The sequence below is a fragment of the Parambassis ranga genome, chromosome 21, assembly GCF_900634625.1.
Source record: "Parambassis ranga chromosome 21, fParRan2.1, whole genome shotgun sequence".
Classification (NCBI taxonomy): Eukaryota; Metazoa; Chordata; class Actinopteri; family Ambassidae; genus Parambassis; species Parambassis ranga.
In genome coordinates, this window is record NC_041041.1 from 14,431,744 (window position 1) to 14,457,071 (window position 25,328).

General features: G+C 40.4%; 2 protein-coding genes across 2 annotated transcripts in view; one reads left to right on the forward strand and one right to left on the reverse strand.

The window, feature by feature from the left end:
* The window catches only part of st6gal2a (ST6 beta-galactosamide alpha-2,6-sialyltranferase 2a), a 37,927-nt gene extending 32,238 nt beyond the window's left edge, over positions 1-5,689 (forward strand). The window contains exon 7 of the mRNA XM_028433763.1: positions 1,893-5,689. Within this exon, the coding sequence (XP_028289564.1) occupies positions 1,893-2,140 (248 nt within the window). The 3' untranslated portion in view covers positions 2,141-5,689. The remainder of the gene's footprint in view (positions 1-1,892) is intronic.
* LOC114453852 (vertebrate ancient opsin-like) lies at positions 272-23,785 on the reverse strand. The gene is made up of 4 exons (XM_028433767.1): positions 23,419-23,785; positions 16,065-16,390; positions 5,782-6,015; positions 272-487 (listed from the first exon to the last, which is right to left on the reverse strand). Exons 1-4 carry the CDS (start codon positions 23,783-23,785, stop codon positions 272-274), a joined length of 1,143 nt encoding a protein of 380 aa, XP_028289568.1.
* Positions 23,786-25,328: the final 1,543 nt, after the last annotated feature.

Genomic DNA, 25,328 nt, shown 5'->3' on the forward strand with positions numbered 1-25,328 from the left:
TGGCACTTCTCTCCATGCATGTGTCTCCAACAGAATCTCAAGTGACCATATGTGACTGTATCTGACTGATGCAAATGTCCTTTTGTGTAGTCTTTATTGGAAAACTACAAAGATTTTTACACTGCTAAAGAACCCGGCAGCATGTCCTGTGTATGCTCTTGTGAGTGGGTCACCTGTTGATGCCTTTGTGAACAGAGTTGTACTTTGTAAATGTTTTGCGTTTTAGTCCTCATAACACTGTAGCTAACATTCCTGCTGTCTTGTCCAGTCTTTAGGTGTTGACCTCTGGGGGGCTTGTGTTCCTGGTTGACGGTGTGCTGTGACACTGGTTCAGAGTGTTGTTGGAGATCTGGGCGGTGCAGGCCATTGTGTTGCTGTAGGGTCTGCGGTTGAGATGGATGACCGTCATCTTGGAGGGCATGGAGTTGTCATCGTTCTCTGATGACCAGTGATCACAGTGAAACAGAATCAGGAAACACCTGTAGAACTGAAAAGGGGGGGGGGGTGTGAGACCAACATGAGTCCTTCATGTCAGCAGAGAGGGACTGACCTTCTACTAGAGAGACCTGTGTGGTACAGGTCCACTCAGAATTTGATTAGGTATAAAGCATGCTCCACGTTCAACTCATAGTGCACTAAAGAAGAGCAAATACTCCCCTGAGTACTGCCAGGGTAGTTCACCTGTAACAATTAGTGGTTAATTTGACCTTGGAGGGCATTAGGCACATTAGTTGGAGAGGCCTGTGGAGAAGAGTGGCTCTAGCTCTTGTTTTTACCAATGAGGATTTAAACATTCTGTAGAGTGGGTTTTACTAGCTTATTTATTTTCATGCTGGAGAGCAGGAGACGAGCTGTGAGCAGAATAATAAACAGAGCCAGATAAGCAGAAATCAGCAGGAATGTACAAAACAGAGCAGAATGAAACAACAAAGGTAACTATATAAATATATGTGAGCTCACTGGTCTGTGTTTGGCAACGTACCAGTGTATGAAAGATGTCATGCAGAGTGTGGTGAGGCAGGCAAAGGCACCAGCTTCATGTATTATGTATTCAGTTCTATTTTATCTCTATCTACAGAAGGATTTCACTGAGGACACGTCCACTTCCTCAGCACAACTGAAATTTACATTTACACCTTTAATCGCATTCTCACATGAGAACCATGTGAGACTTCGGTGTGGAAGGTCTCTAGACTAATTAGATTTCCTATACAGGACGTGTACAGTGTGGTATGTGGTCAGCTGCATATTAACATGACAGAAACAGACAGAGAACCTCTGTGCATGTCACTGCACCAGACATTGGGTGAAATAGTGAGGAGGGTATGTTTATGTCTTCTTGATAAATTAAACTAAAATAATTCAGTTTTTAACTCGTACCAAACTCGTATTTAGCTCATTAGCAGAGTTGAATATTTTGGACATTTGTCAGGTTTGCCAGCAGCTTTAACTCTCCAGCACATTTCACCATGGCATTACTGTGATGTGAACTGGCGTTCATTATGTATTAATATATATTATATTATAATTAAATGTGTTGTCTTGACCTTTGATGTGGTGACGTTGTTTTGCAACTGTTGGAAATAACAGTTCCGCCTCCTGGGTCAGTTTGTTTAACATAAGATTGTTTTGGAGCAGATAAGGTCATCTGACCTCTGGACCCCAAAAAATCTCATTAAATTTCATGAATACCTTCTCAGTGGAATTGCTCTGTGGCCATGCTAGGCAGCTCCCAGGTGTGTGTAAAACTAGTGTTCCTGATAAAAAACAGGGCACTGCTATTTGCTTAAAAAATGCTTATTAAGTTAAATTTTAAAGTTTTCAACCAAAAAGCTCCACTTTGCATAATTATTTGAAATAACAACTTTCTGTGTGTGTGTGTTCATGTTCAGGTATCCTCCTGATGATGGCGCTGTGCGAACAGGTGCACGTGTACGAGTACATTCCCTCCATGAGGCAGACGGACCTGTGCCACTACCACGAGCGTTATTATGATGCTGCCTGTACACTGGGTGCCTACCATCCCCTCCTCTATGAGAAGAGCCTGATCCAGCGGATCAACACGGGCCCAGAGGGCGACCTCCGGAGGAAGGGACGCGTCACTCTCCCAGGCTTTAGCACCATCGACTGTGACATCTAATATATGAAACCTGACCCCTCTGAGCCCAAACATACACTCACAAACACACTCTGGCCTATTGTGGCTGACCAAGGGAGAGGTGCAATAAAGCCAATACAGACAAGGAGGCTTAGAAGTTTCAAATGAGAGCTGTGAAGAGCATAAGCCATAGCCCTCCTGTAGGGGGATCAACATGGAGGTTTCAGAAAGACCTTGTCTTCATCAAGTTGGTTTACTTGACTGAAAGGAATAGTCTCCATAAGACGGAGGTGAAATTAAAAAAAGAACAAAAAACATTTTCTCTGCTTTAGCTGAGCCATGTTAGCTGTTGAGCTGACTAGGGTAGCAACAGATCAGTGTTTTAGCTAGACAAGTGAATTTTCAATAACTGAGTGTTACAATGGTGTAAAGTCAGTGTTTTTTCAGTAGTATGGGTAGCTGTCCACTTAAAGGAAAAGCTGCTGGATTTCATGGCTGATGTACCTTTTTTTAACTTGTCCAAAAAAAAAAAAAAAATACAAAGTCATCAACGCTGAATGTTACACAGCAAACATCCACACAGAGTTTAACCTCGAGCAGTCATATTACTGTACATATCCTGTGGGGGGGGGGGCACTACTGATGCTGTAGAATTTACAGTCCTGTGCACGCTGATGGCACCACTTTCTATATTGTTCACGTTTCAGTTTTTTTAAGGGTGTAATTACACAGGGCCAAACTGGATCTTCAGAGTAAAAACAGGTGCTCAGAACAGCCGTAACCCTGTGCCTAGTGGTCAGCTGAACACCTTTCTTTGGGTTGCCTTGTGACTGTTCAGATACATGCAGTACATACTGTGGCAGGACTGCAGTACCGTTCAGTTAGTGGAGCAGTTTCTGAAGTATCAGGGGATTCTCAGCTCTGCCTCAGCAGTCACCAGCCCCCAGATTTTTTTTTTTTCCTCCACTGTTATTGAATGTAATTTTATACCACTGCGTGTTGTGGCCAAAACCCTCAGTCTGCAGCTCACTGCAGGCTTATTTCATTGTTATGTAACAGCATGAAGTGCATTCCCTACAACTATAAACATCTCATATTTCCCGAATCCTCTAATATTACATCTGAACCCATCCACAGCTCAAGAGCAGAGGAGGAGGAGGAGGAGGAATTTGGACTGGTAATATCTCCAGATTTGCTTTGTCTCCGAGTAGGATGGTTTTTGTGTTTACAGTGAGCCTGTGCCACATCTGCGGCTGGCTCAGGAGGTATTAGGTCAGTGTGGAAAAGAGGATGGGTTGTGTGTGTGTTGTTTTTTTTCTTTCTTTCTTTTTTGCAGACACGCTGTCAAAAAAAAATGCCTATAACAGAGATTTGTTTGTTATTGCTAAGTGTGCTAATCTACAAAATGTGCTTGTGCCATTGGTTGTGTTCTAAATGATGTGAAAACATGACAGAAATGTCACTGTGAGTACTTTGATGTGAAGAAGCGCTGTAGATTTAGAGTAGTAGTATGTAGAAGTGACTGGGGCTGGGTATTATCTGGAATTTGTAAGTGCTCCAACTCAACCTACCCTTTCCTTTCTTGATAGATAACCACCACTGTCTGCCTCTGTCTACATTATTTAGCATGTTCGATGCCAGTTTTTAGTACTGGTACTTTATAGAGCAACACTGACATTATGGATTTCACCAGTATTTGTCATTACTGTGATATTTGTTTAAAAATATGCATAAATATTCCAGCAGTAATGTATGTAGTTGACACTCCAACATAGCAACTGCACCTTAAAGAGACACCTCACCTCAAATCAATTTGTATGTAATGTAATGTAAATGTAATCCAATTATGTGATTATTACTACAGTTCAGTTTTTCCATCTAACAATTTCCAATTAAATGTAACCAGCTGTACATCCTGGTCTTCAGCATTTATGTAAAAACAGCTTCCTGTCTAACTCTGTTATCCATATTCAGTGCGTATTTATGCATTTTGAATGTTACAGAGGGTGTAATTCCTTTATAGAGTAGAGAAAGCAGAACTCTCCCACTCTCTGTCTCTTACATGAAGCAGTCTGGATGGATGAATATCCCCTGAGGGAACAGGGAAAATATGAATATTCAATTTTGGGGTGAACTGTCCCTTTAATGTTGGTTAACAATTTCTTAGTTGTTCTTTTTGTAAGCGTTTGTACAGTTAGCCTTAAAAAATAGTTAAATATTAATTTGATAATAGTTTGAATGACATTGATTCAATGATGTTTTTTGATATGTTGTCAAAACTTAAGATCTTGTAAATTTTCTGAAAATTTGGTGTACCTATACTAGGATGACTAATTCAGTGAACTGCAGACATAGCAAAGCACTTCATCATGTTGATGCAAAAGTCCGTAAATCCAATATTGCCACAATAGCGTTTTGCCCATCATGAGATATTAGCGATTAAATAATGACGTAGCTGCACGTCGATGATGAATGGTTTTGTTTTGCCCAGCTCTGCGCAGGTGTTACTGGTTGCATCTGTTCAGATGTTTGATACCCAGCCTCAGTTATCTGAAGATTCACAAAGCAATGGAAAACCAGTGAAGTCAGCTACTGTATAGAGGTGTTAAAATAGCCAGATGAAACTTGTTTTGATGCATAAAGGAGATTTCAGCATTCATTGCAAAACATGCAGGTTCTGCTGTAGACTTATTTTTCTTTGTAGAGATGACTGATACAATGTTTTTTGTGCTTGTGATTGTAGCACACTGAAGGTGCAAAAGCCCTGAACATATTGTACATGTAAGTTTCTGATACATGCACAGAGCATGCCAGTCAGGGTCAGGGCTAAGTCTTAAACTGTCTGTGCCGTACTGTGCTGCAAGTGGTGCCAGGCGATCGTGCTGTGGGATTTGTTTTTTTCCATTAAGTGATGTTTTCTGCAGAATTCAATGCATGCACGCTTGTGGATCACATCCAGCTGAGGTGCAGCTATCAGCAGTTCCCCGGAAGCACTTCATTATTGAGTGTGATACCCTCTGGCAATTTCATTTACATCTTAATACTGTGCCATACTACATCTTTACTTATCTGAGTTGGTTTGTTGGGTGTATTAGACACTGGGTGAGGAGCCGGGGTAATAGCAGAACTTTCACGGTGCTTTTGCTTCTCAAAGGGATGCTTAAGTTTAAATTTAATTGAATTGTATATCCTGTTTAAAGATGGCTGTTTTATTGCCGGTATTAAAGACAGGATATTGTTTGGTGGTAGTGAAGCAGATCAGAACATGTGTGGAGACTCTTCATTTCCTCCTCTCAGCCTCTCACTCTTTACTCCAAAGGCCTGTTTTTCATGGCTTCTTTTTATTCAGTATTGTGAGAACATCTGCACCACACTGCCTCTGAAGGATTGTTTTTTTTTTCTATATTCTCTGTCTCTTCAGCTTCCTGCAGTTTATCTCCAAAAAGGGGAGGAGAGAAAAAGAAGCATCCATGACTGAACGTAATAAGAGTGAAGGTGCAGTTTCACTCTCAGCAGCCTTAGGTTGTTCTTCTTGATTTTTTTTTATTTGTCAGTGACTTCTCTTATTATTACACTTGAACTGATATTTAAATAGACCATTTGTATGATTTCAGCTGTTGTAATTTGTCCTTTTTTTACTGTGTAAATAAAGCTGTTGTTCATGTCAAGTGCTGCCAACTCACCTGTTTATTCATAAGTATGTAGATGAGCGGGTTGATGACAGTGCTGCTCTTGGCCAGTAAGGAGGGGACCACACTGGCCACAGGGCTGATGATGTTGGGCGGGCCAAATGTAGCCATCATGGCCACAACGCCGTAAGGCATCCAGCACAGCATGTAGCAGACTGCTGTGGTCACAACCATAAACAGTATGTGGTACTCTCTCCTTCGTGCTGCAGTCTTTCGGATCTTCCCCACCTGTGGATACGACAGGGGAGAGTTTTGAAAGGAGAACTAATTAATCAGACTGAGAGTTTAGATCTTGTTTATTTAAAAATATACAAATATGGTAGTCATTGCAGTTGGAAGAAGCAAAATGCCTCTGGACTAACTGACCCTCTGTGTGACCCTGTTATCCAAGTTTACATCAGAAATTCTTCCTGGCCCCAGGTTTTCTCTGTCAAAGCGAATTATGGTAAACCAAGCTTATTCATGAATATGATGAATGTGTGATAAGCTACATAAGCTCTTTGTGGTCTGATGTAATATAGTGACTGTTTGCAAAAACGTGACTATCTAATCTAACGTGAATATCTAATATAATCATGATGTGATCAGATCACATCATGATTATATTAGATTTTATTACATTTGGTTTTTGGTTGGTTTTGGCAGGTCCTCCTCTTGTGGTTACTCAAGGTTGGCTCAAAAACAGTTAATCCTCATAGACATCCATGTTAAAATGTCATATTTTCCAATTCATAGGAGCATTGTGGGGGGGGGGGGGGGGTAAAGGTTTACATAACTCACATGTTTAATCAAATCAAGATGTGACCAGTTTGAGTGATTGGTGGCACGTGTTTCAGATTATAAGCATCCTTTATATGAAGCCCCTCATCTCAGCTACACTTAAACTCTGTTTTGCACATTTTTGGATCAGTGAGCCCTGACTTGTTTATTTACAGTCTATGTAGTCTGAGCTTTTGCCAAATTTGAAGAAATTGCCCTAATGAATTCCTGAGATGGCACCTTCACAATTACAGGCCACACAGTACCAGAAACTGCAGTTCCTCTACTCGCTATATGAAGAGTGATCAATTCACTCACTAAAAGGCATCCCAGTTCAAGAGCATTCCACACCTCTTCTTCGAATACAGCAGACTTTTCACTGATGGTCTCTTGATATACACCCGCTTTCATCAAGCTAAAACTTAATACTAATCCAATTAAAGTTCTTTCAACAACATTCTTTGAATGTTTTCACACGGAGATGGCTCTGCTTTCATCTCAGCCCTTCCTTCACTCATCTCTTATGTGGATAAATTAGGATGCGATGATGTGAAATGGGCAAGTTCTTTCCAGCTCAGGCCCTTCACATAGCTCACTGAGCCCTGTTCTTTCTCACAAATGTATTTAGGTCTCCCAGACACTTAATGCAAATAATCCTTAGTTTTAAAAATCTCCAGGGGATTTGACTGGCCCTGAGCCAGGAGGAGCTCAGCTGTGCTCTTGGATGAGATAACTTTCATAACACGATAATTACTCCTGCAGTGTGCATAATGCAGGAGGTGTCCAAGAGGCAATGCAAAAAAATCCAATATCACCTTTTATCTTGTAACAGTAACACATAGGCGAAAGCTTAACTGATAACTGTGGGCAGCTCAGAGAGACTGTCGCTGCATGCCGTTCCGCAGAAATGAGTTCAGTTCCACTGATGCCTTTTTTTGAACTGGATCTTAAATTCCAGCATGGCACTAAGTCAAGTCACGAGGAGAAGTTTTGCAGCTATACATTAATCCTACACAGACTTTTGAGTCTGTGTAGGATTAATGTATAGCTGCAAAACTTCTCCTATAAGACTGAACATGCTTTAGTATATTTTAGCCAAGTGACACTGTTAGATTGATGTTACATATTCCAAATGCTCACAATTCACAACTGTACAACCGTATTTTCACATCATACTTGATGCTAAGGCGGTACGGTCTGCATTATAATACAGAGACCCTGACCAAACATCCACGTAAACAGAAACAACAGTGGCAGCTTCTGGAAGAAGGTGGGGCTACACCTTTTAAAACTCTGCCTCTGTCATTAGCTACGAGTCAAACTGAAGTCAATTTGAGCACGCAACAAACTGAACAGTTGAAGCAGGCAAATTCTGACTGGTGAAAACTAAACTCATGAAATATTTATAAAGGAATGTGCAGGGGAAACTAATTGGGAATACACTGCAGTATCATAAACAGCATTTGTCTGGATGCCGTAAATGTTTCTAATGTTCTTTATATCACACAAATGAACTGCTCCCTGAGGTCTGTTTCATTTTAATAGACAGCTGTTTCAATCTGGCTCTTTCAAGATGGGATCAGAAAATTAAATTATTTTCTACTCCAGCTGGTTGTTTTCAGAGTCAACAAAATGCTCAGCGTGAGTGTGCTGTATTTGCATATGATGCACGTCCATTTTCTTGTCAGTGCCTTTCAGCTTTTTTTTAACTGATTCCTTTGACAGAGAAGAATAATTGTAATAATTGTAATTTCAGTGTAATCATTTCTTCGTGAAACTTTAAATATGTCAGGTTTCAAATAAGAGATGATTTGTCTCCTTATGACCATTAACACACAGCTACATCATAAAAAATAAATCAGTTCCTTCTTCCTTGTCACCCACACACATCTAATTAATGTTGCTTTGCAAAAGCTGCTTATTGACACTGGGTTGTCCAAAAGTTCTTTACATAAAAACACTGGATTAAAACAACTAAACACAATGGCTGAGTAGCTTAGGCTTTGTCTGAGGTACGCTGCTGTGATAATCCCTCGGCCTGATAGGAATAAACAATCTAAAGGTTAAAGGCACACTAATGCTTTCCACCTGTAGTGAAACCTTTACTGCTATCTCTGCTTTGGTTTGATAACTCTGGCTTTGTGTTTTAATCTGGGCAATACGAACCACATGCCATAGAATGGGTTCATCCAAGTAAGATCAAGAGGTTGAGGCAAGACTTACACATCTTGTGTGAAAAGGTGACCTTTATACACAAGGAAACTCTTCATTCAACATTAGAATTTTATCATGAGGTACTTCTTCACAGAATACTGATTGCTCTGTGGTTCAGCATCAAGTGCATATAGCTGTGTGAAGCCTGGGGTAATGTGAATCTGTGAGTCTGGCTGAAAGAAGGGAAAAAAAATCGACCCCTGACATTATTTCCCTGGAGAGGTGGCTCTTGCCAGTCACCAGGCGTCCCCTGATTCACAACAACCCTGTTGTGACAATTTTCCTTAGGCAAACAAAGAGATTTGCTGCTGTTGTGTTTTTAGAAATAACAAACAAATTAACATTTGGTTTGTCCGGACAGATGTTGTATTATTGTGGAGGATTTCTGAGATGAGTTAGAGTCCCTAAAGCTCAGCAAACACCCACACTGTTTTGATATTTTTCCTTGCATTTGGTAAAGTCAATCAATGTATCAGGCTAATGCCTATTCATGTATTTAAAGGCTATTTCAGTTTCTATCATAAAGTTTCTTGCCTCAACCTCAAGAGCATCAACCTTCCCTCTGCTTGGTTTTCACAAACTTTGCAGGAGCATCAGTCTCTGCCTAACTCTTTCATCCACCTTATTTTCTGCTTGAAAAATGATGAAAAAAATGATTAGATGATAAATAGTGTAAAAGTTTTTTAAACTTTTATTTTTTTCAGCCACACAAAGAAGTCTTATTTTACACAATCCCAAATGGGTGAGGTTGTTTATTTTTTATTTTACCGTACCAAAGCAGGTTCAAAGCAGTTCGCCCCCGCAACGGGAGCAAAACAACACAAACACTCTCTATCTGCTGGTGGGAGTGTGCTCACCTGTATGTGCGTGCACATGTCTGTCTGTGTGTATGCGCATCGGGCTGCTGTGCGCAGACAGCAGCAGTGAATTTTAAAAACGCCACCATGTAGAGACAAAAACTACATGTCACCGTGCAAATAAGATAAATAACACAAGATGGAGGAGTTAGCCACCCCGCTAATATAAAGGAAGAGGAAACACAGCTTTGTGTGTGTGTGTTAGTGGTGTCATTGTTGTGTTGCTATATGGTGAAAAAGGCAGAGCAGTTAACCGCAGTTAAAAAAAAATAAATGTGTAGAAAAGAGAAGGGGATGGTCTTTAAAAAGATTGGTCAGGTTCAAAATACTACCCTCTGTTTTAACTGGTAGGTTTGAAATGAAACTGTGTGGTCGATTTGTTTGTGTATTATAAATAATCGTCCAACCACTTGCACATGGGAATCTGCTGCATCTCTTGATTTTCCCTGATTTTTCCCCCCTTCCCGCCCTGTGCTCACTCCCCGGGGCGCACCCCTGTTGAGAACCACTGCTGTAAAGCATAGCTTTAACTTTGTGATAGATAATACTTTGATTTATAGACTGTCAACCAAATCTGACATGTACTGTTGATGTATTTAGACAGAAAACTCTTCAAAATTCACTGTAGTAGTGCATGAAGACACATCATCACATCATGTCATCTGCCAGCTTCTCTTTCCTTTGTCTAAGAGACATTAGAAATGAAAGGTTTTATAAATGATTGACAGAAGCCATTCAGCCACATGTGGTACCACATGGGTATAACTTACCCACATGGGAGACCCAAGGAGGTTGTCAGATTTGCTCTGCATGGAGGCTGCTTGCACAGTGAGATAACTGATTACACCCAAATGGAAGGAAAAAGCTGTGCTTGTCTCGTACTGGTTTGAAGTACTGGTTTTAGGACACCACAGCTCCTCTAATGTATAGTAAGAACACCCTAAAACATGACACAGGTGTGCTGAAAAGTAGCTGTAGAGTACGTGCAGAGGACAAAGGCTGTGCTTCCTTTCAGTTTGTTTGCTGGCATGGGGATGAGTTGTGAAGAGGACCAGGAAACACATTAGTGGGAGTGAGAAGTCATAGTCATTTGCATGGCTTTTCATATTATCAGAGAGTTATCGGGTTAGTACAGGGGTGGGTGGTTGCTCATCAACACATCTGCTGAAAGGCACATCTGCTGTAAAATAACCATGGACTCTAGAGCCAGGAGTAGAGCCAACATAGCATTCACTTGTCACTCATAGCCACCTCACACCATAACATGATTAAAACAGGTGAGTCATAAAAAAGCTCACCACCCACACAGGGCAATTAATCTATTGAGCCCAGGCTGCAAACATGCAGGTCTATAAAGGGCTGACTTTTCTTTGGAACAAGCCTCAAGTCGCAGTCCTAGTTACTCTCAGCTGAGACAAACCCTTCCTCACATAGGGCTACCTTGTTCTGTATGCCGTGTTTCTCCTAAATGCAGATCAGTTCATATGAAGCTTTGCTGCTGCTGTGACCAGTATAACAGAAGAGGAATGCAGGCATCAAGCTCCCCTTCCTTAAAGTGGGAAGACTGTGTCTAGCATATTGAGACCCAGCCTTTTAAATCCTTGAGGCATTTATTCCACTGGGGCCTGACATTCAGTCATAGCGGTGATTACTGCATGACATTTTGCAAATGTTTTTGGCTTGCATTTTTCTAAATGAATGGATGAACATTTTCATCTATAGAGGGTCTTCATGTGATGTCAAAGGATGAGGAAGTCACTGCGGTTGCACCCAACTAGATAGAACAAAAAATCTGAGATATTTTTTTAAAGCCGATGACGCAAATACATTTCTGCAGTTGACAGAAACAGCTGGAATTGAGCAGCCGAAATGTCAGTTTACATACCTGCCAAGACTTTGGTTAAATGATGTATTGATGATTCATTTATTAGTTTGATTGCTGCCGGATCATTTCCGCACGCCAGGCTCTCAAAGTTGGAGCGGTTTTTGAGGTCTCCTCTGCTGTTACCATGGTGACAAGCTCACACGCAGAGTACAAAGCGTTCAAAGCAATGCTTCAGCTGCAGCAATCAAACTTTTCTAGTTCACCTTGTTTATTCTTTCTTTCTTTCTTATACGTACGTACGTTTTTTGGCGCAGCATATTTCCAGCATATATTCACTGATTTCAGCTATTCAAATATCAAAATGTTCAGCTTAATACATTCCGGGTCAACTTCAATTTCTTTTCTAAATATTATAATATTCAAAATATTGATTTTTTTCTCATAGGAATACATGGAGGAGCCTTCAAAACCACCTACAACTTTGACATGTAACTAGTTCCACATGCTTTCAGCTACAGAAACCATTCAAACATCATTCTGTTCAGCTCTTCAAGGGCTATTAAACTTGTATTCGGATTTGTTCAAATATGTTTCGTTTTCAAAATAATACAAATTCTAAAGTCATTTAACATTGAAGTCTATGAGAGAGCCCTTCAATGAGGGTTATCTGCCAAATGTATCTCCTCCTACAGCATTTTTGTCTTAAACTGCTCACGAGATGCTGCTCTATCAAACTTGTATTCAGAATTTTCTAATTCTGAATCATTTCCGCACGCCAGGCTCTCAAAGTTGGAGTGGTTTTTGAGGTCTCCTCTGAGTTTAACATTAGTGTGTATTGGGCAGAATGTTGGAAGCCAGAGTGGGTGATGTCATTTCTCAGAGTGTAGAGAGGCTGAACCTGCCCTCAGGCCTGCACCTTCCATCTAACTGAGATAATTTTATATCAGTTCGAAAGAACACTCGTTAGCTTGCTGACGGTGTCACTCTTAAAACTGAACACCAAACCGTTTTGCCTTTATAGCCAGCTGTAAAACCAAAACAGAGAAGCAGAGCAGCCATATTTTCTAACTCGCTGACAATTCCACATCTTTGACATCATAGACATAAAAATTGCACCGCTTTGTAGAGCAACATCTTGTGATTCTGACAGTGTCCATATTTTTTGTCTAAAGCCTTCGGTGTTGGATAAAGAGAGAAGTTGTCCGGAGGGTGCAACCCCCATTAAAATACATGGGATCTGCCGTGAGAGGAGTGAAAGGAGGCTGACACACCTGAGTCTCCAGCGTAATTAGACAGACAGGCAGGCAGGCAGGGCTGTTACCGTGGTGACAGGCTGACACAGGAAGATATTTTCAAAGATCAAAGGAATACATTTGTTGAGTTCAGTGGAAACGAACCTGCCTGAAGTGCAAAGCAATAGGCGTCCTAAAGGAAAATAATCTCAAGCATGATTACTGGACTAAACGCAGCGAACAGAAGGATCAGAGAGGAAGAACGAAAAACACAGCTGCGGAGGGAGTTAACATCTCAGCAACATATTTCTTCATACAGTCAGATTCGTGTTGAGTACCAACAGTAGTGATTGATAAGTACAACTTCATCGCGTTTATTCAAAGAGAGATAGGGAGAGAGAGTCGTGCGCATTTACGCACATGCTATGTGTGTGTAAGTGTGTCTGTGTCTGCGCATATTGGGACGAACTCCATTCTGCGTGATAGAGAGACCAGAGAAGGGTAAACCCAGGGACTGTAGAGACGGTAGAGCTCTTGGTGACGTTAAATTTATGTTAGACTCAACTTAAAGAAAATGCTGGGAGGAAGCTATTGTCTACTTAAAGTTACAGTAGATGGTATTATTTTGCTGATGATCTGTTGTTTGCCATATCTGCGATGGAAATAAGAAGAAGGGCTGGAACTAGTGGATCTGATTCCAGAATCGGAAAATAAGTGTTTTCTTCTGTATGTTTGACATCATAGAAGATTAGAAAAAAAAAAATAATAAAATAGAAAAATTATACTGTGTTGCAGAGCAACATCTTGTGATTCTGACGGTGTCCATATTTTTTGTCTGAAGGCTTTGGTTTAGACAAAAAAAGACGTTTTTTTTTTAAGAGGGTGTTTTTACATTGGAAACACATTAGCAGGGGGACAAAGAGAGCTGCAGTTAAGGGGCAGTAAACATGCAGGTTGCCATTGATACATGCAGGCAGGTAGGGCTGTTACCGTGGTGACAGGCTGACGCACATGAAGCTTTTCCACATTCAAATCACACAGCCTGTGCTTCTTATAATCTTATGGTATTATTCCAGCCTCAGACCTTTCATATGGTATATCCACAGGCTGTTCTTTAAGGTCATGACTTTATACTTTTCTTGTCTTCAGCTGTTTCTTTTTCATCTTCATAATATTAAAACATTTTCTACTTTTCAAAATAAAAGCTTCATCTTTCTAAATTCTTAACCGCGTTTCAGCAAATTAAATTGCTGATTCTCAAGCAATTCAGAGCAATCCTTCATATCAGCATTCAAAGCAATGCTTCAGCTGCAGCAATCAAACTTGCATTTTCTTCAGGAAATGCTCTTACATTCATAGCTACTTATACTATTTATAATACTATTTTATACAATTTTATTATGTGGTTTAACTCACCAGATTTTATGAATTAATTATTTATTTATGTTTTTATTTATTTTATGCACAGGTCTGTTAGTGCTTTTAGCTCATTTTAAGTCTTATTGTTTTATTGTTTGTTTGATTTTATGGATTTCTTTGGTTTTTCTTATTTCATTATTTTAGGTTGTATTTCCTCAGTGTCTCCTCACTTCGCAAACCTTGCGTTAATGACAGGGTTTCCTTGGTTCCTATATTTTATCCTGTTCTTATTTCCTTTACATTTATACAAGTAGAAGTGTGTGTGTACATGGGTACATGTGTGTGTCTGGGAGTCTTATTATATTTCTGTAAAGCACCTAGTGTTACAACACTTTGTAAGAAAGGTGCTCTATAAATAAATTTTGATTTGATTTGATCTGTTTGGAAAAGGTATGACTGTTTTTCACATCTGTCTGACTAAACTTGACGACTCCCAAATTTCCCTGAGGGACCTTCCCAAAGGGATTAATAAAGTATATTCTATTCTATTCTATTCTATTCTATTCTATTCTATTCTATTCTATTCTATTCACCTCTGTGTCCTCTTACAGAGAGAAGATGATCCTGCTGCTCCTCATCCTCACCTGCTCGGCAGCAGCATTTGAAGTGAATGTGGCACAGAGCTCCTATCAGGCAGAGGAGAACCATGACATCATAGTGGAGTGGACGTTCCCCACAGACGCTGAGACTAAGACTGAGGAGATTCATGTCTGCTGTCAGCATTTAACCAAACAGAAAGCATCAGTCCTGTATCAGGTCCATGCTGGTGTTGAGCTCTCAGAGTCTGTGGATGAAGTTTTTTCATCAAGAGTCCAGAGTGACACAGACGCCCTCAGAGAAGGACAAGTCAGACTTCATCTGTCCAGACTCAGGACTGAAGACTCTGGTATGTGTGTGTGTGTGCAGTGTGGACAGCTTTTGGTTCTGGTTTCACCTCCTGGGACCTCACAGTCTCTGGTGAGTAAATTAAAGCTGCTGTCTGCTGAGAACTGTCTGATTTCTGTTCTTCTAACTGTAACATATAATATTCTGTACAGACAGGATCAGGTTCAATTCAAACAGTCCACATGTTCATTTAAACATCAACAAGTCTCAACTCACATTTTTGTTCTTTTACAGCAGCTGCTGCCAGAGCAGCTCTGAGTCCATCAGCAGACACAGGAGGATGGACAAGACTCATCATTGGACTCACAGTAGGAGGGGTTCTTGTCATCTGTTTGGTTTCACTTTGTTTTCTTATAATAAAAAGAAAGAGACAAAGCTCAAAAGAAACCATCAGTACTAATGGAACTCCTCTCGATGAAACTGGGGCATTAAAATGTGTAATTTGTATTAAATTTAGTGACACCATCAGGTGGACATGAAGACGCTGTTAGAACCTGTTCATTGTTGTGCTGACATCACTGCAGCCAGCATGCTAACCAGCTAGTTAAATATTTAGCATCTTTAATTTTTCTTTTTTCAGGCACCTATGATACACAAGACATTTGTTCTAAGTAATGATAAAACATGTATGTTACCTGTGGAAATATGGAAATAAATATTTATTACTAGTAATACTGTGTGTGCTTCAGAAAATAGAGCAATAATCCCCTAAACCCTGACTATATGCCGTGTTTATTTAGTTTCAAGTGTTTTGTATGCCTCCAGGCTTTGAGGTGTTCATGGACCCCTGCTTCTTTGGTGAATTTTAGGGATCGCTCTCGAGCACAGCTGGCTTTAATTTGAGGAAATAATCATAATTTTTCCTCTCCTGAAGGCAGCCATGTTGCTGGTTGTTTTGCCATTTATTCTGTGTGAGATGAAGTTTGTTTCAGTGGGAAAATGACATCTGCGCAGACCCTGTAAAAAACTGCCATTCAAATGACAGCAGCTCAACTGAGCACTGACTGTTTTGACCTCTTAGGCACAAATAGTTCACAACAGAATTATATCTCCACACACACACACACACAACCATCTCTACTGTACCTGTTTGACTGCCCAAAGCAGCCTGCTGTAGCAGTAGATCATCACTAGGACAGGTAGACCCAGACAGAAAGTGAAGAGGCAGATGATATAAGCGTGTGACTGCGCAGTGTTAACCGTCCAGGAAACAGAGCAGCTCGTTCCGGCCCCCTCTATGCCATAGCTGCTCCAGCCCAGCAGGGGGGGCACTGTCCAGAACAAGGAGTACAGCCAGGAGCCCCCAACGGCAAGTAGTGGCTTACGGTAGTCTGGCCCACGCTTGTTGTATACAGTCAGGGTACTGTAGCGGTCATAGGAGAGGATCACCAGAGAGATCAGTGACACAATACCTGAGAGGGAGAGAAAGTGAGAGGTGTAAAATTTACAATGGTGGTTGTTGTTGTACAGCCACATAATCTGTTCATTGAGGCTGCACCCAGTTTACATGTGTCATCATAGATTCACAAGTATGTCAACCACAAAAAAAAACGAATTAAAAATGTGTACCTGAGGGAAGGGAGAGCAAAATGCAAATGTCATGCATTATCAAAATATTTCATTAAAATAATTCTTCCAGCCACAGTCCTCAGCTTCCTTTGAGGTTTTCAATTGTGTTGCTAATCAAAAATCAGAAATCAGGAATACTTTATTAATCCCAGGGGGAAATTGCTAACTAAGCCATCCTCTCCCTGAAATTGACAGTTAAGCCCCTGTTCAGACTCATTTCCATTTCCATCGGTTTCATGTCTAAATTAGCATCCTGGTCGTTTCCCGTAAAAGTCGTGACATTTTCTATCACTTGCAACACAGCACCAGTCTCAAGACCAGGCAGTTGCATTAACTAGATAGAGTTTTGAGGACCATGTGCAAACTTTTGGGTGAGAGACATGTTAATGAAAGAGAGGCTGGGCGCTTCCAGGAGCCAAGAGAATATGAGGACAGTCGCTGTCCACCAGCAGGAAGCAGTGAGAACCATTAACTCTCAGAATTCCAAGCAGCTTATAGATTTTTTTTATTACCCCTGTCACATTTTTACTTAATATGGGCTCACCGCAATGTAAGATCCTGTCAAAATCTAGAAGCAGAGGGAGCTTAAGCATGTCTTTTTTTGCAGTATAAAGTTATACACAGTATATCAACTGTCTCTAAGTTAAGTTAAAATCAACATGTGGCATATAAGATTCCACAGGGTTTTAAGAGCTCCACATGCTATAGTTGTAATTAATTGAATTTCTTCTATTAATGCCAAATATAGCCTTCTTCAACATTTTTTGCTGTTCAAAATAAATCATTTTATTTTGAACAGTAAGAATGTCAGTGACATTTCTTTTCACACATTAATGACTTGAATTCTGGAAAATGCTCTTATTCTTCTCTTATATATCTGAAACTGCTTCGTTTTTGTCTGTGATGCTGCCATCCAGTGCTGTCATCCAACACTTTAAATCATCAATCAAAGGACAGCAGCATTGTGAAATTGAAAAGACCACAAACTGCAGCAACAACCATGCTAACGCAATCTGACCACGACAAGTGGAAAAAGTCTTCATATGGCATCTAATATTGTTTAATTTGTTCAGACTTGCAGCAACAACACTCATTATCTTAAAGCTACAAAGGCAAACAGTACAGTAAGGGACAGTATAACGTAAGGGCAAGGCTGTTTGTCAGTTCTCTGTGATTCTCAGGAAGCCAGCAGAAACCCAGCCAGGCAATTCAAAGATTTATGTTATCATTTCATTTGAACTGGGCCCTTCAAGATAAACCCATTTCTGGCCACTAACATGCCAAGCCCACAAAAGGAAGTGGAAATAGACATCCAGCCTTTCTCTGAAACCTTAAACACAACCTGCAATGATGTGCTTATCACAGCTGCATACAGAAAGGCAGAGCTCCCTTACTGCAGGCTTCACTGGTGATATGTTTGCCTGAGGCTGGCTGTCCTCATTTTAATGAATTTGAACAAGATTTCTTTTTTAAATCGCTTTCCCTTTGCTTGAGTGGACGGGTCCCACTAGAGGAGTTTACATTCTAAACCCTAAATCGGTGACCCTTGATAGTGGTTGAGTAAAAAATATTGTAGTATTGTTTATGTAACACAACATATCTACCAGTGATGCTATTAATTATGACTGGATTAATTACTGGCTGGATGTACTGATTTGAATGTTATCATCCTTTAATACTCACTAGCAGTGATCACTTCCATACGAGTGGCTCAAACAGAACTCCTGCTACTCCCATATTTAGTATGTGGATTGTGATGATTGTGATCAGTTTTCTATCACACTAGTGTCATCTCATTATAAGGCCATGCACACACTAGAGTGGTGGAGCGTGTGTGAAGCTGAGCTTCTGCGGTCACAAAAGCAGAGATGCCGCTCATTCAAACTGACTTAATTATGCATAGCTTTAGACTGAAATATTATTTACACGTCATGAAAGAGTACAGTTTCAATACAGACCAAAACAGTTTTTGTTCTATGTTTGTTGGATTTTAATGTGAAAATCTAAAGATATTAACTCAAACAGCTATGCAGTTTAATGCCATATACATGCTTTCATGCTGCAGCATATTCCCAGATTAAACCAGTACATACATGCACTCACACACACTGATTATTTACAGTACACCACACATTTTAAGAGCTCACACAGAGGTGCCATAGCATAGTGACCTCTGTAGCTGTGCTTTACGTGTTTTTTTTTTCTATTTCACCATTTGCTCTTGAATCCCAGCAAAACAAGCATGGACTAGGATTTCCTTTGTACTGAGGATTCTATACTGAGAAGTACTCACATGGTTCAAACAACTAAATATTCCCATCTGACTTTGAGGGCATGAGGAGTTAAGAGGGCATAAAATCTCAGCTCTCTTGAGAAGAAAAACGTGCCAAAGCAGGCAGACACATCACTTGAAACAACTGCTTTTCACCATCACTCATAAGTTTTATTGGGGCTTCAAAAGCTGTGTGAGTGTGAGTGGGTGTGAGTGGGCTGTATTCTGGCTGTTCATGTGACAGTCAAATGTGCACCTGCTTTAACCCCAATTAGCTTTCGAGTGATGCTTGGCTTCTGCATGCTGTAGTGTCTGTGGGCAAGACACTGAACCCTAAAATGCTGCAGATGGCAGAACGCTGCCTTGCATGTTGCCTTTGGTGTGCGCACAGAAGTGAAAAAATATACTGTTATACAGATATTTTATTGTTTAGCACTATACACATCTATTTAAATAAAACCTACAATTTCACCTATTTAGTGAAGTACTATTTTTCTTTGTTTGAAGCTATTGCATCAGCTGATGGCTGATCATTACAGTGAGAATATAGGGGCCAGAAAGTACTAAGAGACTGAGACATGGGATATACTGATGACAAAAACTAATGTAGGAACATACTGCTTCTACAGCTTCCTCTCTCATAAGACTATCATCACCAGTAGAACAGCTGTGGACTGTAAGATAAGATAAAATATTAGGATTAGAGCATAGTATAGGATTTTGCATTGATAGTACTGAGACCATTTCAAAAATTTAAATGTGTTTAAAGCTTGTGGCACCACAGCCTACTTCCACTCATTACCATCTGGTATACTGTACAATCCTAATACAATTACACAACAATCGAACAAGTGGCAATCATCAGCATTGGCGAGCAGCATGATTACGAATTTAATTTGACTGACTCTAATGTGCTTTTGAACTGTTTATTATTGAACCACATTAACCTTATAGCCCCTGGCCTATAATTGTTATTTATTGGTAAAATAAATCAATTAGCAATGATTTTGAAATGTACCCATTCAATGAACCATAAAATTACATTGGGCATTGCATTGGGTCCTTCTGTTGCACCACAGCTGATTACCATTCCTATCATATTTCTAAAGTCGGTCTATTTTATTGTGAAACCGTCTTTGTTTCTACTGTTCTAATTAAAATCAATAAGCCTTTGCTCACTGATCAGCCCATCATTTTATCCTCAAGTGTCATTTTGTTGACAGGCTGGGCAAGATGTAATGTGTTTATGTACAGAAACACTGTGACATGTTTATGATCAGATGTTATTCTTAGTCCATAAAAATAATCCTTCTAATGGACAACCCAGATACAGAGCCTGTTGTTCTGGATGCAGAAACAGCAGATAGATTACATAGATTAGTTGTTTGTTTCTGTATAACAGTCTGTTTCTGTAGATGATAACAAATAGATAGATTAGTTGGTTCTCTGCTGCTCTTTCTACATCAACAACCCCCAGGGTTGTGGGCTCAACCGCTCCTGTTTAACCGCTGCATTCCCAGACAGAGGAAAACTCTGTTGTTAAGTTTGTGGAACTCACCACCATGATATGCTGGATTAAACAAAAATGAAAAGACTATATTGGGAGGAAATCTCCAACCTTGCAGGGTGGTGCACAGACACCAACTTGACATTTATATAACAAGAAAACAGATTAATTAACACAGAGAGCCTTTAATTCTATAAGTCCAAACAGGACAGTACTTCCTAAAACATGAGGAAGGAAAATGTAATGCATGTGCAAAGTTCCTCTTAACAGAGGAGCAATAGAAGAAATTGGAATACAGACTAGTCCAGACAGAAAGGTTCTGCAGGACAAGACTATTGTACTGCAGTCAACATCAATCTTTGTGCAGTCATCTGGTACCCTGATCTCAAGCGTTTATTGTTAAGGGGGTCCACAGCAACACTATTGGGGTCACAGCATGGTGCAGAATTGAGCAGCTGATTTCAAACATGGCAGAGAGGAGAGCCTTTCCAGGCTCAGTGGTATTTTGGCACAAAACTTAGAATCTTCCAGAAATGTGTTCATGCAGTTATCCACAACAATTTCCTGATGAGAAGCAGATGTTACTAGGCAGACCTCTGACACAGCTGCAAGCTCTTCCACCAGGACAATTCTTTAGTTATGATGGCTGCCACCTATAGGACTGTGAATTTGAATTTATCCAACACCCACCCTGTTTCTCTGTCACTCTGTCTCTATCACCCTGCTACCTAATTAATTAATAATTAATAAATGTTAATAAAATTGAAAAATAAAAAATGTAATCTGAAAACCAATCCCTAGTCTGGTATCTAATAGATAAAAAGATTATTTTGAGGGCATTAAAAAATGTACACATTTACCACAAATATTGAAATGAAAATAAATAGTAGTCACTTCATGACAGCAGAAAGGTCAGCAGGCAGATTTGGGTTGGTCACCGGTACAGGAAAGCAAAAAAGCAGTCATGAATAAATGCATCAGTCATCCTGTGTTAGGCTGCTTTCAGGCATTTTTTGTGTAGAACAGCAATGGTAAATAGACAGGAGACTGGTGAACAGTCATGATTCAACATGCAGTTTTTTTTCCCCAGCAGCATACTGAAGCAGCCCATCTCATTTAAGGGACACAAAGCCAGGGATATGAAATGACCAACAGGAATTAATATGTCTGTTTGCCATTTAACTAAAGCACTCTGCGGGCACATTAAAGCATGCAGCACTGAATACGTGAAACTAGCCAAGTAATGTTCTTTTAACAAGGCGTCTGCGACAGAGATAGCAGGATGTACTGGACAAGGTGCTCAGTGCTGGCTGTTTGTGTGGCCTACATTTGAACACATTAACATGTTGCCTAGACATCAGAAGGGTTGATTGTTAAATGGAAATCTGTTTTCTGAAACTGCATTTAAAAAACCTTACACCTTTTATCCTAGTGACAGCACAGCAAGCACTATGCAACTTAAGATAGGAAAAACAGGCCATATTATCGCCTAGGGCACCACAATGGCTAGAGCCAACTCTGAATATATATATTGCTCTCTATAATCATGTTGGCAAGGTTTTCACAGTTGCAAGGTCGCCGTCAGCTTTCTGACACTGGTAATAAACAAATATAGACATACACAAGCAATAAGCTCCAGCATTGGGTTCCATGCTGTGCAAAAACTGCTGCTGGCAACCTACTGAAATCCCAGAGAGAACAAAGTCAACCATTCTAATTTTAAAACACAGTAAAAAATGTATTGACATTTTTTTTCAAATGAAATTTGAATTCATCAAAGCAGATTTGTACTTTTTGTAGCCACACACAGAGGGTGAATAGCTATTGGATGGAAGCTCATCTGCAACAATCAATGAGCAATTTCATCCTCTTATCTTCCACTTTACCAGTATAGGTTAAATGTGTGAATTACTGTAGTTTGTGCACCTACTATCACACCACACCTCCCGGTGGATCAATTGAGCAGTTACTCCTATTTGTGTGACAAACGTAAGAAAAACGTGTGATAGCTGGTATCTCAGTGCCCATGTTTGACACACAAGGGGTTAAATCAGGGGTTAATTCCTGAGCATATAAGACTATAAGAGTCTTACAGGCTCTAGACAGTCTGCTGTTTATAAAGGAACTAATTGCAGAGGTTTTTAATCATAAAAGATCTACACTGTGAATGTACAAATTTATTTCTTCAGTCTATGCTCTGTGGAGAGCAGGGGGCCATGATAGTGCTAGGCTGGGCAGCTGTTGTAATTGTTTTTCTATTATATACAAAGAGTTAAGTACATTTGAGTTGTATATCCAGGGCCAGTAGCAAGGGACATAGAATAAACTGCCTCTGAATGGAATTTGATAGATATACAACCAATAAGAGAAACTAAGCATCTGATAGGCACAGCGACAACCAGACTATCCACAAAAGTCATCCAGCTGGTGTACAGTGGGAGATTCTTTAGTGAAGCAAATGGTATGCAAATGTCTGGCAGCAACAAAACTACAGGCACAATCCCACAGTTCCAAGACAAGAAACACTTCAACAGGGTTGATGTCATTGATACACAGATTTAAACAGTGTATGTGTTCTTATTCCCACTGCCAGGAGGGGGAGACAAAAGTTCCACACTGCAGCAGCCAGATGTCCAGAATTCATAGCCTATTATGTATGTAAATATTATGTATGGAATAACATTATTGTATTCATGCAGCTTCTGCTCCAACAGCCTGTCATGCTTTAACAACAGAACAACGGCTTGAACCCATTCATTTCACTGCATGTAAGTGGCCTCAGTGAAGCTATGCCTAAGGCTATTGCTGAGTACCATCACTGTCATTACCCACATGCACTCAGAGTTCATCCATCACTGTCCTTGTGTCTCATCCTTGTTTGGATCATTCTCAGCACATGGTGTTAATTATCTCAATCAGAATTCCAGGATTCTCTACACTGCCAAAGCCTGCATGAGTCAACCTTTTTAATAATAGTTCATTAAGAGGAACTTTTTCAATTTCAGGCAGCAACAACCTGGTTATCAAAGTGGCTTTCTGCTCTTGCATGAAGCACAACAAAGAAGAAGAAGAGGGGAAAAACTGGATCTTACCAAAGCAGGAGTTGATGAAGCCGTACCAGTTGCAGCCACTGCGCCCCAGCAGCCACTTTCCACGAATACTGGAGGCGAAGCTGAGCGTGGTGCCGAACAAACACACCAGCATGTCACTGACGCTGATGTTCAGCAGCAGCATGTTCACCGGCGTCCGCAGCTTCTTGAATTTGCAAAACAGAAGCAGGACGACAAAGTTGTTGAGGAAGCCGAAAGTCATGATGACGCCCAGCACCACGGACAGCACTACAAAGCCGGTGGGGGAGAGCTTCGCCGTGCCCGCAGGCGCGTCCAGCAGCTCCCGGTCATCGCTCAGGTTAAAGCTGTAGTTCAGACCGGTCTGATCAGAAAACATCTTGGGGTCCATTCATCTGTCTTTACTGCCGCGTCTGGAGTCGTTTGAGCTGTCTGAGCGTCCCTCACATTGCTCACCTGGAAAGTTTATGAAAATCAAGCAGTTTCCTTCACAGGTCTTTGTCAGCGCGGGCTTCTCCCTGAGACCATGTTGTGTTTAAAGGGCACATTGCTCCACTGCTGCTGACAGCAGGTCGCTTCTAGAAGACCGATACAAACACTAGAGATGCGTAGAGTAACCATAGAGTGCCACTTGTTACCTTAACGCATCGCTTCGTGTGTTCGCCACATCTCCGCAGCTTCTTCTGATGCTGAACTATCCCAGCTCAGACTCAACTCAGCTTTTTGATGTTTTTAATATGTTTGGGGCAGTTTCTCTTTTATAAGTTACTACTTCCAAATTCACTGTAATCCGCTGTCAGTGCAGGATGATTAGTGTAAAGTGCGCGTTCCCTGCTCCAGCTCTTATAAAGGCGAGCGACTGTTACGTCATGAAGGACTGGGACGTTCGCGTGTTTCCATGTACTACGTATAATATAACCACAAGGAGTCAGGAGCTGTGATGGGTAAGGAGGTCACCCAATACATGCGTATGTGTTGCAGTGCCCGTACTGCTTTTTCTGATACAAACGTGCCAATGACAATAATGATGTTTGTTTATTCAGTAATTAATTTTCTTCAGTTCAAGTGTTCATTGTCGCAGTTTATTTGCAGTCAAAGTCTCCTGTCATTGCTTCAGCTTCATGGCGTGTGACCATTTAAGAAAAAAGGGTTCATATGAAATAAAGGTCTTTATAAATACTTTTTCTAAACTGTACTAAAAATGTTGAAATGAGCTCCATGTAAAGGAAAATGCTATTTGCTCATTATGTCCTTATTCATAATAATAATATAATAGGACTCAAAACTCAGTTGCAAGTGCATTACAATAAACATCTACAAACTGAAAAAGACAATCAATAAATAATTAGATAAAATATAGTAAAATTCAATAAAATAAATAAAACAAAAATGCGGAAAAACAATTTGAGATTGATAGGATCAATGACTTGGAAAAGCCAAGCGATAAAAGTGAGTTCTAAGGAGAGATTTGAATGACGACACTGAGTTTGCCCTCCTGACATCCTCTGGCCAGAAGATGTCAGGAGGGCAAACTCCTGACAGTTACCCTTAGTGACTAGTTGGGATTTGGGGCTGGCTTTGCCAGAGGCTCTCAGGCTGTGTCCAGGCTCATATGGAATTAAAAGGTCCTATATGTACAAGGGAGCCATAGAAGTGACTCAAGGCAAATGAAGCAAACTGAGAGCTCCTTTTATTGGATTTCAAAGGGCTTTTATTCTACAATTTATACACGTTGCAATGATAAGGCTCTCTAAACACAACTTAATAGAAAAGATGGTGATGACTAGCCCACTGCAATCAGTGAGCCTGAGGCATTATTAACTTTACCAAAAAGAGGCTATAGATCAGGAACACTTGCAGCATATCTGAGTGTTGAACACTCATTTGTTTGTAATGTGGATGTGCACATTGTACATTGAAATACATTTAAAAAA

Coding starts and splice junctions, on each gene's coding strand:
- LOC114453852 (XM_028433767.1), bottom strand. CDS start 23,785: ATGGACCCCAAGATGTTTTCTGATCAGACCGGTCTGAACTACAGCTTT. Junction 6,016..16,064: donor TGCTTTGGGCAGTCAAACAG/GTACAGTAGAGA, acceptor TCGTATCCACAG/GTGGGGAAGATCCGAAAGAC. Junction 488..5,781: donor ACATACTTATGAATAAACAG/GTGAGTTGGCAG, acceptor CCCCCTTTTCAG/TTCTACAGGTGTTTCCTGAT.